Source organism: Nilaparvata lugens, chromosome 1 (genome assembly GCF_014356525.2).
Source record: "Nilaparvata lugens isolate BPH chromosome 1, ASM1435652v1, whole genome shotgun sequence".
Taxonomy (NCBI): domain Eukaryota; kingdom Metazoa; phylum Arthropoda; class Insecta; order Hemiptera; family Delphacidae; genus Nilaparvata; species Nilaparvata lugens.
In genome coordinates this window covers 25,233,106-25,246,549 of record NC_052504.1, presented here as the reverse complement: position 1 = coordinate 25,246,549, position 13,444 = coordinate 25,233,106, and the positions used below count along the sequence as shown (strand labels likewise).

The 13,444-nt window shown below is 32.1% G+C and overlaps 1 protein-coding gene and 1 long non-coding RNA gene across 4 annotated transcripts in view; one reads left to right on the top strand and one right to left on the bottom strand.

Annotated features, from left to right (window-relative positions):
* Positions 1 to 13,395, bottom strand: part of LOC111047509 (vesicle-associated membrane protein 2) — a 34,343-nt gene extending 20,948 nt beyond the window's left edge. Inside the window, exons 1-4 of one of the 3 annotated variants that reach the window (XM_039423354.1) lie at positions 13,164 to 13,395; positions 10,391 to 10,532; positions 8,172 to 8,305; positions 4,641 to 4,853 (exon numbers count right to left, since the gene is read on the bottom strand). In XM_039423354.1, coding sequence (XP_039279288.1) covers positions 4,641 to 4,642 — 2 coding nt within the window. In that variant the 5' untranslated portion in view covers positions 4,643 to 4,853; positions 8,172 to 8,305; positions 10,391 to 10,532; positions 13,164 to 13,395. Of the gene's footprint in view, positions 1 to 4,640; positions 4,854 to 7,690; positions 7,839 to 8,171; positions 8,306 to 10,390; positions 10,533 to 13,163 lie in introns of those variants that run through there. The other 2 variants (XM_039423346.1, XM_022333273.2) reach the window with 2 other exon arrangements.
* On the top strand, positions 4,867 to 11,200 carry LOC111047510. Its single transcript, XR_002605859.2, has 3 exons — positions 4,867 to 5,518; positions 8,247 to 8,356; positions 10,826 to 11,200. It is a non-coding gene; the product is annotated as an uncharacterized LOC111047510 (long non-coding RNA).
* Positions 13,396 to 13,444: the final 49 nt, after the last annotated feature.

The following is a 13,444-nucleotide window of genomic DNA, read 5'->3' as shown; positions in this document are numbered from 1 at the left end:
ATATGCACCACTTGAACAACTTAGCCGCTATTAAAATATACAATTTATACAAGATGATTGCGAAGAGTTCTTTCCGAAAATAGACAATGAATAAGAAACAATACTACGAGTAGAATGGATGGAATTGCCAATTGAATATCTGGATTGAAGCGAATTGCTGTGGAATGAAAACAGCTGAGTTGCTACTTGGGACACTTACCCATCGCCCTCTTCACCAGCCCCTTCCTGAGGGGCTTGCTCCCCCTCCCCTGTTACATTTTCAGCCGCGTCGCCGGCTGTTGTCTCATCAGCTGTTTTCTCTGAGTCACCGGCTGGCTGTTCCTCAGCCGGTTTATCCCCATTACCAGCATCAGTCACCTCTATACTTATTTCAGTAGACATGTCTGTGTCTTGATGATGTGTGTGTGTGAATGATAGATGAGGTTAGCATGCAAACATGCGTGTAAGTGTGTGTGTGGCTTGTGTCTTGATGATCTGCAAAATTACTGTTTTAGTAATAGAATATCAAATGTCAACTGCATTTCAGTAATGGCATATTAAATGTCAACTAGATGCTAGTGATGAACTATCAAACGAGTAATAGATGTGATAAAGGAGGAGCATAACGATGCGCATCGCCACGCGGATCAATCAATCTGGAATTTGATTGGCTTTTTAATGACATGCCCTACCTGAGTGGGAGGACATCCTACACGCTTTCTATTCGATTGCTGAGTCTCGTAACAAAACGATTTCGCACGAGCCAAATCATAACTGGGTTCAATTTCCGAATTATACAAGTCACTAAAATTGATATGTTGGCTACTAATTCAGAAATAGGAAATAAAACTTTAGATTGAACATTTTAACGTGTGTTGTAGAGAGTTGCAACATATTGTTCAATAATGATTCACTATTATTAATAATATACATGAGTTTTTAATATGGTTTCATATAATGTACCTTTCTATATAAATTATTATAAATCACTATGAAATACCTCTGATAATATCTAAGTACTTTTCAATCGTTTGATATTTGTGTCATTTTAAGTTCTGGTCGATATAGATATCAATTGAAAGAGACACCAAAAAAACGTTTCGACTTTGTTGGTTTGCACAGATTTTGAGAATCAAATAGGATTAATAGTTATTACGATACTAATCGTGTTCTCTTGAAGCTGATATGTTAGTGATTTATTTATGTCATAGTCCATCATTCTTTAAGTAAATCAACTGAAGCAGTAGACATTATTACTTATTGAAAACAGAACACTCAAAACACTAAAATGAGAGCGTGACAACACTAACAGCCAACACAATTCAAGTGAATGTCTAAAGAGTTTTCACAATAAAATTCAATAGTTATATTAAGAGCTGAACATTCCACACTCATAATTAACTTATAGCTAGCATAATTATGATCAGATGAAAATTTTACCTTAATCAATCATATCACTTAAAACAATCACTTAGAATTGAATTACTTTTTACCTGAGTCTTTTAATAAAGTTTTGACACAAGTTTATGAAATTGAGACTAATAAGATAAAAGTTTATAATCTTCAAGTGGGCAAACCGTGCTCCGCAAGGGTCTAATTGAAAACTTGACAAACTGAAAACTTGACGTACTGAAATATTGAAGAATTTATAATAGACTTATAACCATCCTCGGTAAATTAAGAATCTATATGAAAATTTTCAAGTAAATCAGTCCAGTAGTTCAGACGTGATGATGTGTCATTCGTGAATTTCCTATCCTATACTTGTATAAGCCGATTATTCCCTATATCATATTATAAATAATTTGATGGGCTATTATAGTCTGTCAAGTCTATTATTATATAATTATTGGTACGCGACTAGGTGCCACCCCGACTACTTGTCCCCTTCTAAAACCGGTTTTTAGGGGACAAGTAGACGTGAGCCATCCCCGTCTACTTGTCTCCTTTCTGAGGAGGTGATAACTAGTCGGGGGGACACCCTGTCACGAGGGTGCGAGGTGTCAAGTTGTCGTTTACGGTCATGACTAGTTGGCACCTTTGGTCCAGTAGGTGTCAAGTAGTCGGGGGGACAACTTGACGGCAATGGCATATTTTTACGAGGGTACAAGTAGTCGCCTATGGCCAAAATGACCAGGTGTCAAGTAGTCGGGGTGACAACTAGACGGCTACCCTATAATTATATTGCTGATAGAATAGTCTATCATAAAAATTTGATGGGTTACTGCACAGTAAAACTGGAGATACATGAGTATAAGATACAATAAACTACCATAAGATATTCAATAAACTACCATTCGATATTAGACTAATGAATGAAAATCATTTCAAGCCTTTCATAAAGAAATTACTTAGGCTATGTGTAGATTTTACACTAAGCAGTTAGTGTCAAGCGTTTAATAATTAAGTTTAGTCTTATTTGTGAGCCAATTTTATAATGGTTTCTACTTTGATTTTATGTATTTTACTACGTCGATTTGTATTTTATCTATTTTGACGTTGCTATAACATTCTTCATCGTTTTCTACAATAGTAGAGTCTTGATTTGTTAACACAATAAATCCTCCACTTTCAATAATCTATAATATACTAATTCATTTATTCAGTTACATTAACATAATAGAGAGGTGGTTAACAATCTGGAAGTTTTACAAAATTTTGTTGAAAATCGGTGGTTGACGGTAACTTAAATAAAAAAGATACTTCCTCAAGATATCGTGGCCTATCATGAATTTCTGAGATTACAAAAGCAAAACTATACTACAGTTAACGTTGATAATATTGCTTCAACGGTAATTTGATTCATAGTTTATTACGTTTTTTAACGATCATTGGTGGAATTACTTTTTAATTTTTAAATAAGAGAGTTATCTCTTCTCAAATATAATAAGTATGCAATTGCTATTCTATCATATGAATAGTCAAATAGTTTATAAAAAATTGTCACTTGAAAAGATTGAATGAATGTCAAATGAAAGATTGAATGTTATTTTCATACTGAAGTAACAGCCAAATAATAAATTCTTTGGTTTATGAAAATGTAATGGAATCTACTATTCTGAACTTTAAGAACGAGAATATTCGTGTCCGTGACTAATAAATATTACTGCACAAACAACACTATTTATTAGAAGAGAATAATGAATACACTATAATTTATTTAATAGCTGGGGTTTTATGGCAATCATTGAATAACATCCGATAAATTTGATAAATAATTATTATGTTTTATAAATTTATATATGCTGAATAATCTCTGGAATTAAAATGGCAGATGGAGAAATATTAGAAATGTAATTCTAAGTGTAAGTCTAGCTTTCACTGATTTTGAAAATACATTCAATTTATTGCAAAACGAAACAATAGGTAAACTATATCTTAACATAACGTATTGATTGCAACACAATTTTAACTAATGGAAGTTGAATGTTGGACTAAAATCTATTCCTTATTCCTCGTGTTTATAATAAGAAGAATATTTAGATTTGAAAAAAGTTTATTTAAAAAATAGATGAAAACTTGAAAACTATTCACTATTGTATTGTTATAATATATAAACTATAAATATATAGCTACATTTAGCATCAACTTGCTAATGAAATAAGTAAGTTCCGTTATTGTTTTTAGTTTTCTTTGTTTGTAATGTTTTTTTGGAAAATAAAGTTCAAAAAGTTCATATAAATTTAGTCTCTTTAGAGGAGTGTAATGATAGCCAGCTATTGATTCAATTATTTATTTATGTATTTGGGAGATAGAATAAAACGATGATAGATTACAGTAGTGGATACTTCTAGCAATACACTTTTCCTTATATCTATTACTCATGACATCTTGATTTCTTATCTATCAACACAATTAATCTATTATTATCTCTGTAGATTAATAATTTGGATAAATTATTATTTTCTATCGAACAATCAAGTATCAAGAATGGTCTCGGTAGGGTAATTCTAATTCTATAATGTATATTGTTGAAATACACATTTCCAGTGATTGACTTTGTCTCTAATAGAAATTTCGATCAAAATCAACTATTTGTCGGTTAAACAATTTTCATTTCAATCTGATTTGAGAGTCTCTGTTCGAAAGAAGGGATGAGAAGTTCATTCATTTTTGTGAATGAATCATTAAGTGGACCTCCATTGGAGTAAGTGGTAGTAGAATACATCGATAACCTAGTTTTCATCAACTGTAGTAAGCATAATAATGTTTCAATTTCTTGAAAGTTATGAAAAAAGCCAGGGAAAATGACGAGAAAAACGATTTTCTCAGCCGAGCGAACGCCGCTTAATTTGAAGTGAAGGTTCTCTGTTTCGTAGCAAGGCGAGCCTAGCATTAGTCCTTTACCACCCACACTTGCACTTATCGATTTCAACGTTCCAATTTCGAAAATAGTCTCCTAATCTGGGTCTCTCGCAATTTCACGTCACATTAGCTCACAATAAACAAGGCGAATTAGATAAGAATAACATGAAATATTATTGGATTGTTTAAAAAAAATGATAGATTAAATAATTTCAATTGTTCTTAGGATACGATGAGTGTAAGAATCCCCTACGGCAGCTGACACCCTTCCAGGAAAGGAAAGCTAGGGATGATTTTTTAAATGGATAATTTGATTGTTGTGATGAAATTAGATTGGAGAAAGAACAATTACTTACATGTTTGAGCAGCTATGAGAGGCGGGTCGTTTTTGTGAGAGTGGGAAAGCTGTGCTTCGGAAGGGCTGCCTTGGTTCGCGTATCCAGTCCTACGGGCAGATCGGCTCGGGTATTGATAATCCGAGTCGCGCGCTCGCGCCCAAAGGCAGCGCTAGGGTCGCGACAATCGATTCGCCAACGGTCGAGACTCGCTATCGGCTGGATAGACGTTCACTGAAAATTGAATTTCCACTAATACTCATCGTACTTTTCTAATCAAATGTTCACATCAATATTTAACCCAAGAGGAAAAATCGATATAATGTTTAAACAGTCATTCAAATAAGAAATTATCGAGTTTCCCCAATAATAATCAATCGATAAGCGACCTATCAGGATTCGATCCGCACATATCGATACCAATCATTCGATCTACGTCCACTTGATGCGGACATTTAGCGATTCTACGTCATAGATGACGTCATAGTGGAAATATTTATCGAGTAGAACAATTTTTTATTCAGATTTGAATATTTTTGCTCCCCCTGATTTCGACAAAATATATTTTTTGAATAGTTGTTGAAATTTGAGATCTAAAAATCGACAAGATAAAAGTCGGTGTTGAGGAAACATTTGCTAGGTTGCCGAATCGTTTTCGTGAAGCTCTTTTTTGTCGTTTTTAGATGCGTGTGCGCCCTTTTAACCGTGTTATCGGATCGGCTGGCGTTCAATAACTCGTCCGAAAAAGCTGACTGGCCTTCTGCTCTCTGTTAGTATCGCGAAATGCTTCTATTGTGAAGTGACATGCTACTAGCGTGCTGTACTTGAAGGTTCAAGTAGCAGCCCTCAATAACTTGCCATGCAGCATCAAGTAGGCCTACTCATTCCCTTCAACTCAGGTGTGTAGTTTCAACATCTTTTATATCGAATTAGGATTGAAAAGTTTCAGATTGTTGTTTGAAATAAAGGCTACTCGATAAGTGATTGTGTATTAAAAATGTATCGTGAAATGTATTGATTCTCCAATTCAAATGAAAGTCCTTCAAATACATCAATCAAACAAGACATATGCTGACAATATTTGAGATTTTCTACTCATAAATATTGCTTGATCATAAACATTCTGATTAGGAAAGTGATTGAGCTAATATTTTAGTTCCTATTGACATTACCGGGTTAAATAAAAGTTCATTGACAACATATGAAAGCATCAATGTGATGGAATTAATGTGACTATCCATTTGTAGAATTATATTCTTTCTCTATTTGTAAATATAGAAAATAACGATATAGTCATGATAGAATGCTCGAATAATGTAATAATTGAATTGTATCGAATATGATGGACCTTCTCATACATTTTCAGTATATTTCTTATCTTGCCCAAAATAGTACAGTATGATAACAATAAATTAATATGGAGAGCCAGAAAAATGAGACTATTGACAGCTAGAAACAAATAGATCAACTATCACTTTGCACAAAAAAATCATCTGAATGAAGAATATACAACTTGACCCTAATTCCTGCTTCATTATTGGAAACATTTTCCAAAAAATGTGAATTAAGGTTTTCAATCAAAATTGACCTCACTACACTATACATAATGTAGTTGTAGATGCAGTCCGAAATCAACCTGTTGAGGAGTAACTCTTCAAACTGGATGGTTATCAGCCCAAAATAAAAGAGATCTTCAATGCTCATTCTGTGCACCTCTAAAATATCATGCAATAATGCATAAATCTAATTTCCAGTTGACCTTTTTATTAATATCATTAAAATACATACCGTACACTCATTTAAATACAAATCTAACATAAAATAAATTTTATCTTTATTGGAGGCAAAAAAGAGCTTAAATGGAGCAACAAACACATACAATTACCTTCTTCTTTTTCAAACTGAATTGTCTAGAACTGATTATGAGTGCAGTAGAATTGATGCGAGTTAGCAGAACTTGTTCTGAATACTGTTATATTTTATGAGAAATAACCAAATGGGGAAAAAACTGATAATCCACTCCCCACAAGCCAAGCTTCGGGATGTTTTCTTCACTTTGTATTTATTGATTAACGTATTGTGTCAGCGACTATTGATTAATTATTATGCTTTATACATATATTTTTTGTATTTATTCATTTTGATGTTAATACAGTTGTGATTCATATTTATGTAAGTGTTTTTCTATATGCATTGTATTAAAATAATGTATGTTCATTGATTACTGTCTCTTGATTGCATGATCTCACACATGTACAATACAAGCACGTTTTACATAATTAATTTGCATAAAACTAAATGATATGAGATGGTGTTGAGAATACAAGTTTTTGAGACATTCACAAGCTTTAAATATTAACGCTGTCTTCACATCATCACTAGTATAATTATATCTAACTGGTTATTATAAACCTTATAGGGAATCATTATTTGGAACAAAATAATTTTAATGAATACTCAGTCTAGCAATCACTTAAACATTCTTTCAATCACTGTACTTTACGAGTCAATGAATCCTGAATTTTATTTGAAAAATAACATATCAGGTACAATAATATTCAGTAAGGGATTGATCTAAGAAGAACATGCTCATTAATAATAAATTCAATCTTTAATATAGATCTATTTCAGAAATTGTTAGGCTACATGTTCGCTAATGCCAGAGGTCCAGTATTTCTTGTATTTACTGTTGTACGACTGTAAATTATTGTTCCAAGCACTTTTAATAGAATTATTTTTAATACAATATTCACAATTGGAGCCTTTTTCATCAAAATCATTTGTTTTCGTCTAAAAAAGGATATTTATATTTAATTAACAACAATAAGTGAATGAATATTTGAAGAAAAAAGATAAAACATTGAATAGAAATGGTGTAAAATTTTAGGTGAAAGAAATGAGACTTTGGAAAATTGAACCTTCGTTGTAATCCAATTCAAATTTTATTTACTGCCCAAGATAAATTATTATACCATATTGTATAGGCACGTCAACATAAATAGAAATCACACATAATAAAACATTATCACATCATATAAATGATGTGATTTCTCGATATAAATGGAACTTACAAATTTATTTGAAGAATGTGAAATCCAATAATTATGTAGTCCATGTTCTGCTACAGTGGTACTTCATCAAACCAGATTTATATGATAGGATGTGTCCTAATTCATAGCACTCAAGGACAATGCAATGATCAAACTGTTTTCATAAATTCTAAAGGAAAAGCCCAATCAAATTATATTATTCCTCAATCGAAACAAAAGACTTGATAGTTTACATGTAGAAATTCACTTTTAGTAATTAGATGAGATTAACAGATCAAGGCTGAAGAGGAAAAATTATTGCTTACTGTAACAAGAGTAATCAATGTTATGAAAGGCTTCAATGAATTGGAATTAATGATACTATCCGCTTGTAGCGTTAAATTCTCTCTATACTTGTGAATGTACATACACTATAGCATGATGATTAATGCTCGAAGAATACACATATATATATATGATGTATGACTGAATCAATAATACTCTATAGTTAGTGTCTACTTACTAAAATCTGTCCTTGAAATATTGAGTATAATATGCAGGTTTTATTAGCATATTCACATTCTGCAATGTCCTACAGGTTCTTGGCTGAGAGTGAATAGACGTCTGAATTTCCTCACAGGTGAAAAAAGATAATGACTATTGAGAGATGCATCATCATTCTATATGATAGACTCAAGAGGATGAGAGGTGAGTGAAGGAAGATGAAAAATCATATATCTACTTCAATAAAGCCAATTATTACCAATTCATGCAGGCCACTATACTCAGTTTAACTGTTATACAGGTTATTTTTATACTGCATTTTTTAAATTTGAGTTCTTTACATAAGTATATCAATATATGCTGAAGAGAATCAAATTTAAAAAATGATTTCATGAAAAATTTTGACACTGCCGTTTAAAAGAAGATTTGCTAAAATTATCATTGAGCTGAAGTAACTGCTGCTACAAATGATGTAGCTTAATGAAATCTTCTTCGGTACGTATAAATATGAGAAACTAATTCTTTGTAAACAAATATATGTAATTTATTTTCAAAAGATAGATTCAGCAAACCATCTATTCATTAATGGTATCAGAAAATTTTCTTCAATAGAATGTTATTGTTAAAAAAAGAGCATACAATGAATTATGCGTCGTTTGGGCATTTTAAATATTTAAAAATAGAATTTAATTGTAAAAAGAAAACAAATACGACTAACAAATAAGATTTCAAAAATGAAATAACATAATTATTTACAATATAACAAATTGAAGTGCCAACGAAAATAAAATGCACACTAGGCTAAACCCCGAGAAAGCTGTATTTCCCAAAATACATTGATTTTATTTTTGATGGAGCACGGATAGTAGAGTCGATTGGAATTTGAAAATATTAATAGTGATATAATTATACTATCCAATACAGTATGAATATAACAATAAATAAATAATGATAGTTTTTACTACTAAAATTCTTTCTAAACTTGATGTCATTGCAACAAATTAAAAGTTATATATTAAGATAGAAATTACGTTAAATAATATTTTCAACTGTCTTCTCTCTACTTTTATATTTAAAACAAGTTAAATGATAAGATGGAAATTAAGTTAAATAATATTTTCAACTGGTTTTTTTCTTTATGGCTACTTCGATATTTTCATTCATATTTTCAACTGTTTCTAACATAGGGACGACCACATGACATTACTACAACTTTAATTCAAATCAAATTTATTTTCCATTTTCAAGACAAAAATACAATTGAATAATAACATACTATTATGTAATATTGTATACAAAATAATACACTTGATACAATACAGGAAAAAAACCTGCTAAGGCATAAACCTGAGCGCAGGTAATATATCTAAAAAAAACAATGATACACTAACAGTGATAAGTCCTGATCCTTGGATATAAAAGTTTTGAACTTATTTTTAGAAAAAAATTATCTGGAGAAACGCTACGCAGTCCCAACAGAGAAAAATTTCGCAGTTTGGACAAGACGCTCACATTTCTCCTACCAATTGACAAACGACTATTAATCTGGATTTCCACATATGTGGGGAACACTACAGTGTTTTATTAATTGGACTAAGTTATTCATTTTTGTTCGGCTGGGCTGAATGGGAATTTTCCCATTAGAACTTGTAGAAATAATATTTCCACTGTACCATACATACTGTTAGTGATATGTGGGAATCTAGCTCAACTCCCCAAAGTGTAACCGCACCCACAGTAATGCTAACCCTCAAAACATTGAAAAAATTATCCTATGTTTGCCACCCATCCCAAAAATAGAGGCAATGGTCTGTGCTGGTATGATAGGATACCACCTTCTGTTGAGACTCCTGTTGCTTGCATAAGAAAACGCAAATTGATACTTATGCATATTACCATTTTAGGAATCTGAACATAAGCGTTTATCTGTCAATGAATCTCTTTGAAATCGTGAGCGAGTTTAAGTATTTCTGGACAAAAAAGTTCTTAACACCTATACTAGGCGTATACAGAGTAATGACTTATGCAAGGTGCCAGTGAGCGGTAATGGGTAGAGCGAAGGGCAGTAATTACATCAGCAGTTTCTTTGGATCAGTTAATCTATAAACTGATAACACTTCTGATTATTTCAATTACTTTTTCACAACCGATGACTATAAGAGTGCTGGAGTAAGTTCAAAGCTTAAAAAATCTTAGCACTAGCATCTACTGCCATTGATAGATAGTGTAAAAACTTACCGAAGTATTCTGATAAGTCCATCATTCAGTTGAAGATCATGTCAAATCTTGCAGCATTGTCGTTGGCCTATAGTAAATCCAAATCATTGAAGGTCCCCGTGGTTGGTGGTGTGTTTTAATGGTATCCATGTTTGATCCTGATCTGTAAATACATTTAATTTATATAAACAGTACAAAGATTATGAATATTGAGGAGGATTGAGCAGATTTGGTTATTTTTGGATCCATCATTATTCGCAAAATCATGACACACAATAGCCGATCTGATCATTAAAAATATATGGTACGAATTTTGAATATCTCATATTTCAAATTCTATAGAAAAATGTTCCATTATTGAAGTGTGTAAAAATAATAATAATAATGCACAATTATTAATATTTGCTTGGTTCCTGAGGAATATATCTACTTATTTAAAGAGAAAAATATTTTCAGTTGAACATCAAAGTACATAACAAAACTTGAGAAACCTGAGAACACGATGACTACCCTCAAAATTCCAAAATGTTTCTTTCCAAGAATTTGGATTGAAAAAATCCAAGAAATGGTTTACAATGAACATCTGAAGAAATGGAAAAGGCATGAGAAACGTCCAGATGTAAATGTAAGTTGCAGAATAAGGATGAAATCACCTGTAATTAAAATAACCAACGTTACTTCTGGAAAACCCAACAGAGAAGTACAAGTAAGTCAGTCATTTAATAAAAATTCTATTGGATAAAAAAGTTGTTATTGTCTGAAAATGATTGATTATTTTTTTATTTAATCTTTGAATAACGACAATACATTTACCCCTAGGCTATAAGTTTGATGTTCTAGTGTGGCGAAAAATCAGGAGAGGGGCTGACATGAATCAGAGACGCAAAAATTAAATGCATAGCTTCAACAATATGAGCTATGTGGAGTTTCAGCTTGAGCTATCAGCAAAATTAAAAAAAAATTCTCTACCACATCTATTCTTTAGCACATTTCTTAGGTATAGGGATGCCGCTATTTGTTTCCTAGTTGTAGTGAACTGACTGCCAGACAGTTGAACTTTAAATAGTCTAATTGGAAAACTCTCTCTCTTGATAGGCGGACATCCAAGTTTCCGCGTTCTGAGTTCTATGTGAAGAAACCTCCTCTCTTCTTATGGACGTGCAGACATATAGGAGAGATGTACAGGTCATTAATTGAATAGATGTCCGGAAGCTGAAATATGAAATGTCAATCCAATAAATGTGAACAAATGTGTTAGCGAGGTACCACTTTACAGGCCTCTTCAAGGCAGAACACATCTTCGGACCTTATCCACTGGTGTCAGCTCATGCCCTCTTCATATTTGAAATTTGTACTTGAAATTTGTCGGTATCAGGCCTATATTAGTTCTCTTCTGATTTCAAATGACTAAATTTGGATTGGAGGCTTTTTTCCCCTTTTGCAGACTTTCACTGACTTCAGAAATTGCATTTTTTTTTGTTTGGGCTTGTATCACATTTAGCCACCAGTTGTCTTGTCCACAAGCGGATCGCCAGGTATCAAGTTGATTGGCGGCCAAGTGTAAATCAAACACCTGTGAAACGCTAGAAATGGCTGCCTAGTTGGCGACATGAGTGAGTTATTACCATCCAAAATTCTGTGGTGTAATGAGCGCAATAAGAACTAATGCCCACCGACTTGTTCCAAAGCTTGGTGACCTACAGGTTGCCAAGGGTGGTGGCATTCTGAGAGTGGAGATCAAAGAGCCTGCTGCTTGAATCAAATTAAAATGCTTGTTTATGCTTAAGATGTTCAGAGCTAAAAACCTACATTGGTATGTGACAGCCAAGACCCGACGACCGTAGTCTCTCCTAGAGACTATAGTCTAGGCTTTCTTTATCAAGAAATAAAATTTTAAGTTAATCAAAATGGTACCTGAAGAGTTTCTAGCTTATATTGTCAAAATAGTAAAATATTGAATAAATGGATATGTGATAACTTTTTCCAAGAATTAAGGTTCCTGTCAATACATTAAGTAAATAAGATAACCATAGCAGATTACAATATTCTCGAATTTCTATTGTTTTTTATTGTGTCACAATTTATCATATGATACGATATATGTATAAATATTGTTTTAATCTGGTTTTTGATGAAATACTCAATTCAAAGATATCCCCGATGTGGGGGCACTTTAGTATAGGCCTATGGGCCGCGGAATCTAGCATTGAGACCTACATAGATCGATAGAGGAGGTCCAGACGAGATCAACCATGTATAACATTGTTGTCGATTTCCAAGGATTAGCTGAAAAAACATGGCGGAAAGTTCAAAATTTTTATATCAATTTTTATTTTTAATAGTTTTTTTATGGCTACAATATGTTCTGGCTACTAGTGTTTTTTTAGGTTTTACTGAACTTGTTTTTTTCCTTTTCCTTTTGCTAGTAGGCCTACTGTATTTAATAATTATTAATTTTAGTTTCAGGATGGACTCCCACAAGCAAGCAAGTTTTACTTTTGCTGGTGGAAATTTTCATTTTTATTAAATGGTTCATGCTGTGTACTAGAATAGTTAATTTTTATTGTTCTGTATCGTGCATGATGATGTATGAAGATGGAAATTTGAATTTTTGAAAATAACGGTATAATTCAGGTTTTATTTTTTATAATATAACATTCTTAATTCCACTTCATAAAAATAAATGTATAATTTTTTTTAAAAGCTTGCTAAGTTTTTTTCCACAGTAACTAAGTTAAGTTGAATTAGTTTCTAATACATTTCAAAAACAAAATCTTATTGATAGTCTACTAACCTCAAATTTATAATAAAGTTATTGAAGACGATGATCTGACTCAAAACTTGAATATTGGTACCGGTAATAAATTATATCAATGAGCAATGTAGCAATGACATTTTCTAATATTGCACTATTTACTTAATAAAATAAATTCTAAAACTAAAAATGTTTATCATATTATGATAAAATGATAAAAGATGAAAGAAAAAGACAAACAGAATAAATAAATGCCTTCAAAATAGTTGCACTAAATGGAAATATGGCATTAAATTTTCAAGGACAAAGCAGCCAACTGT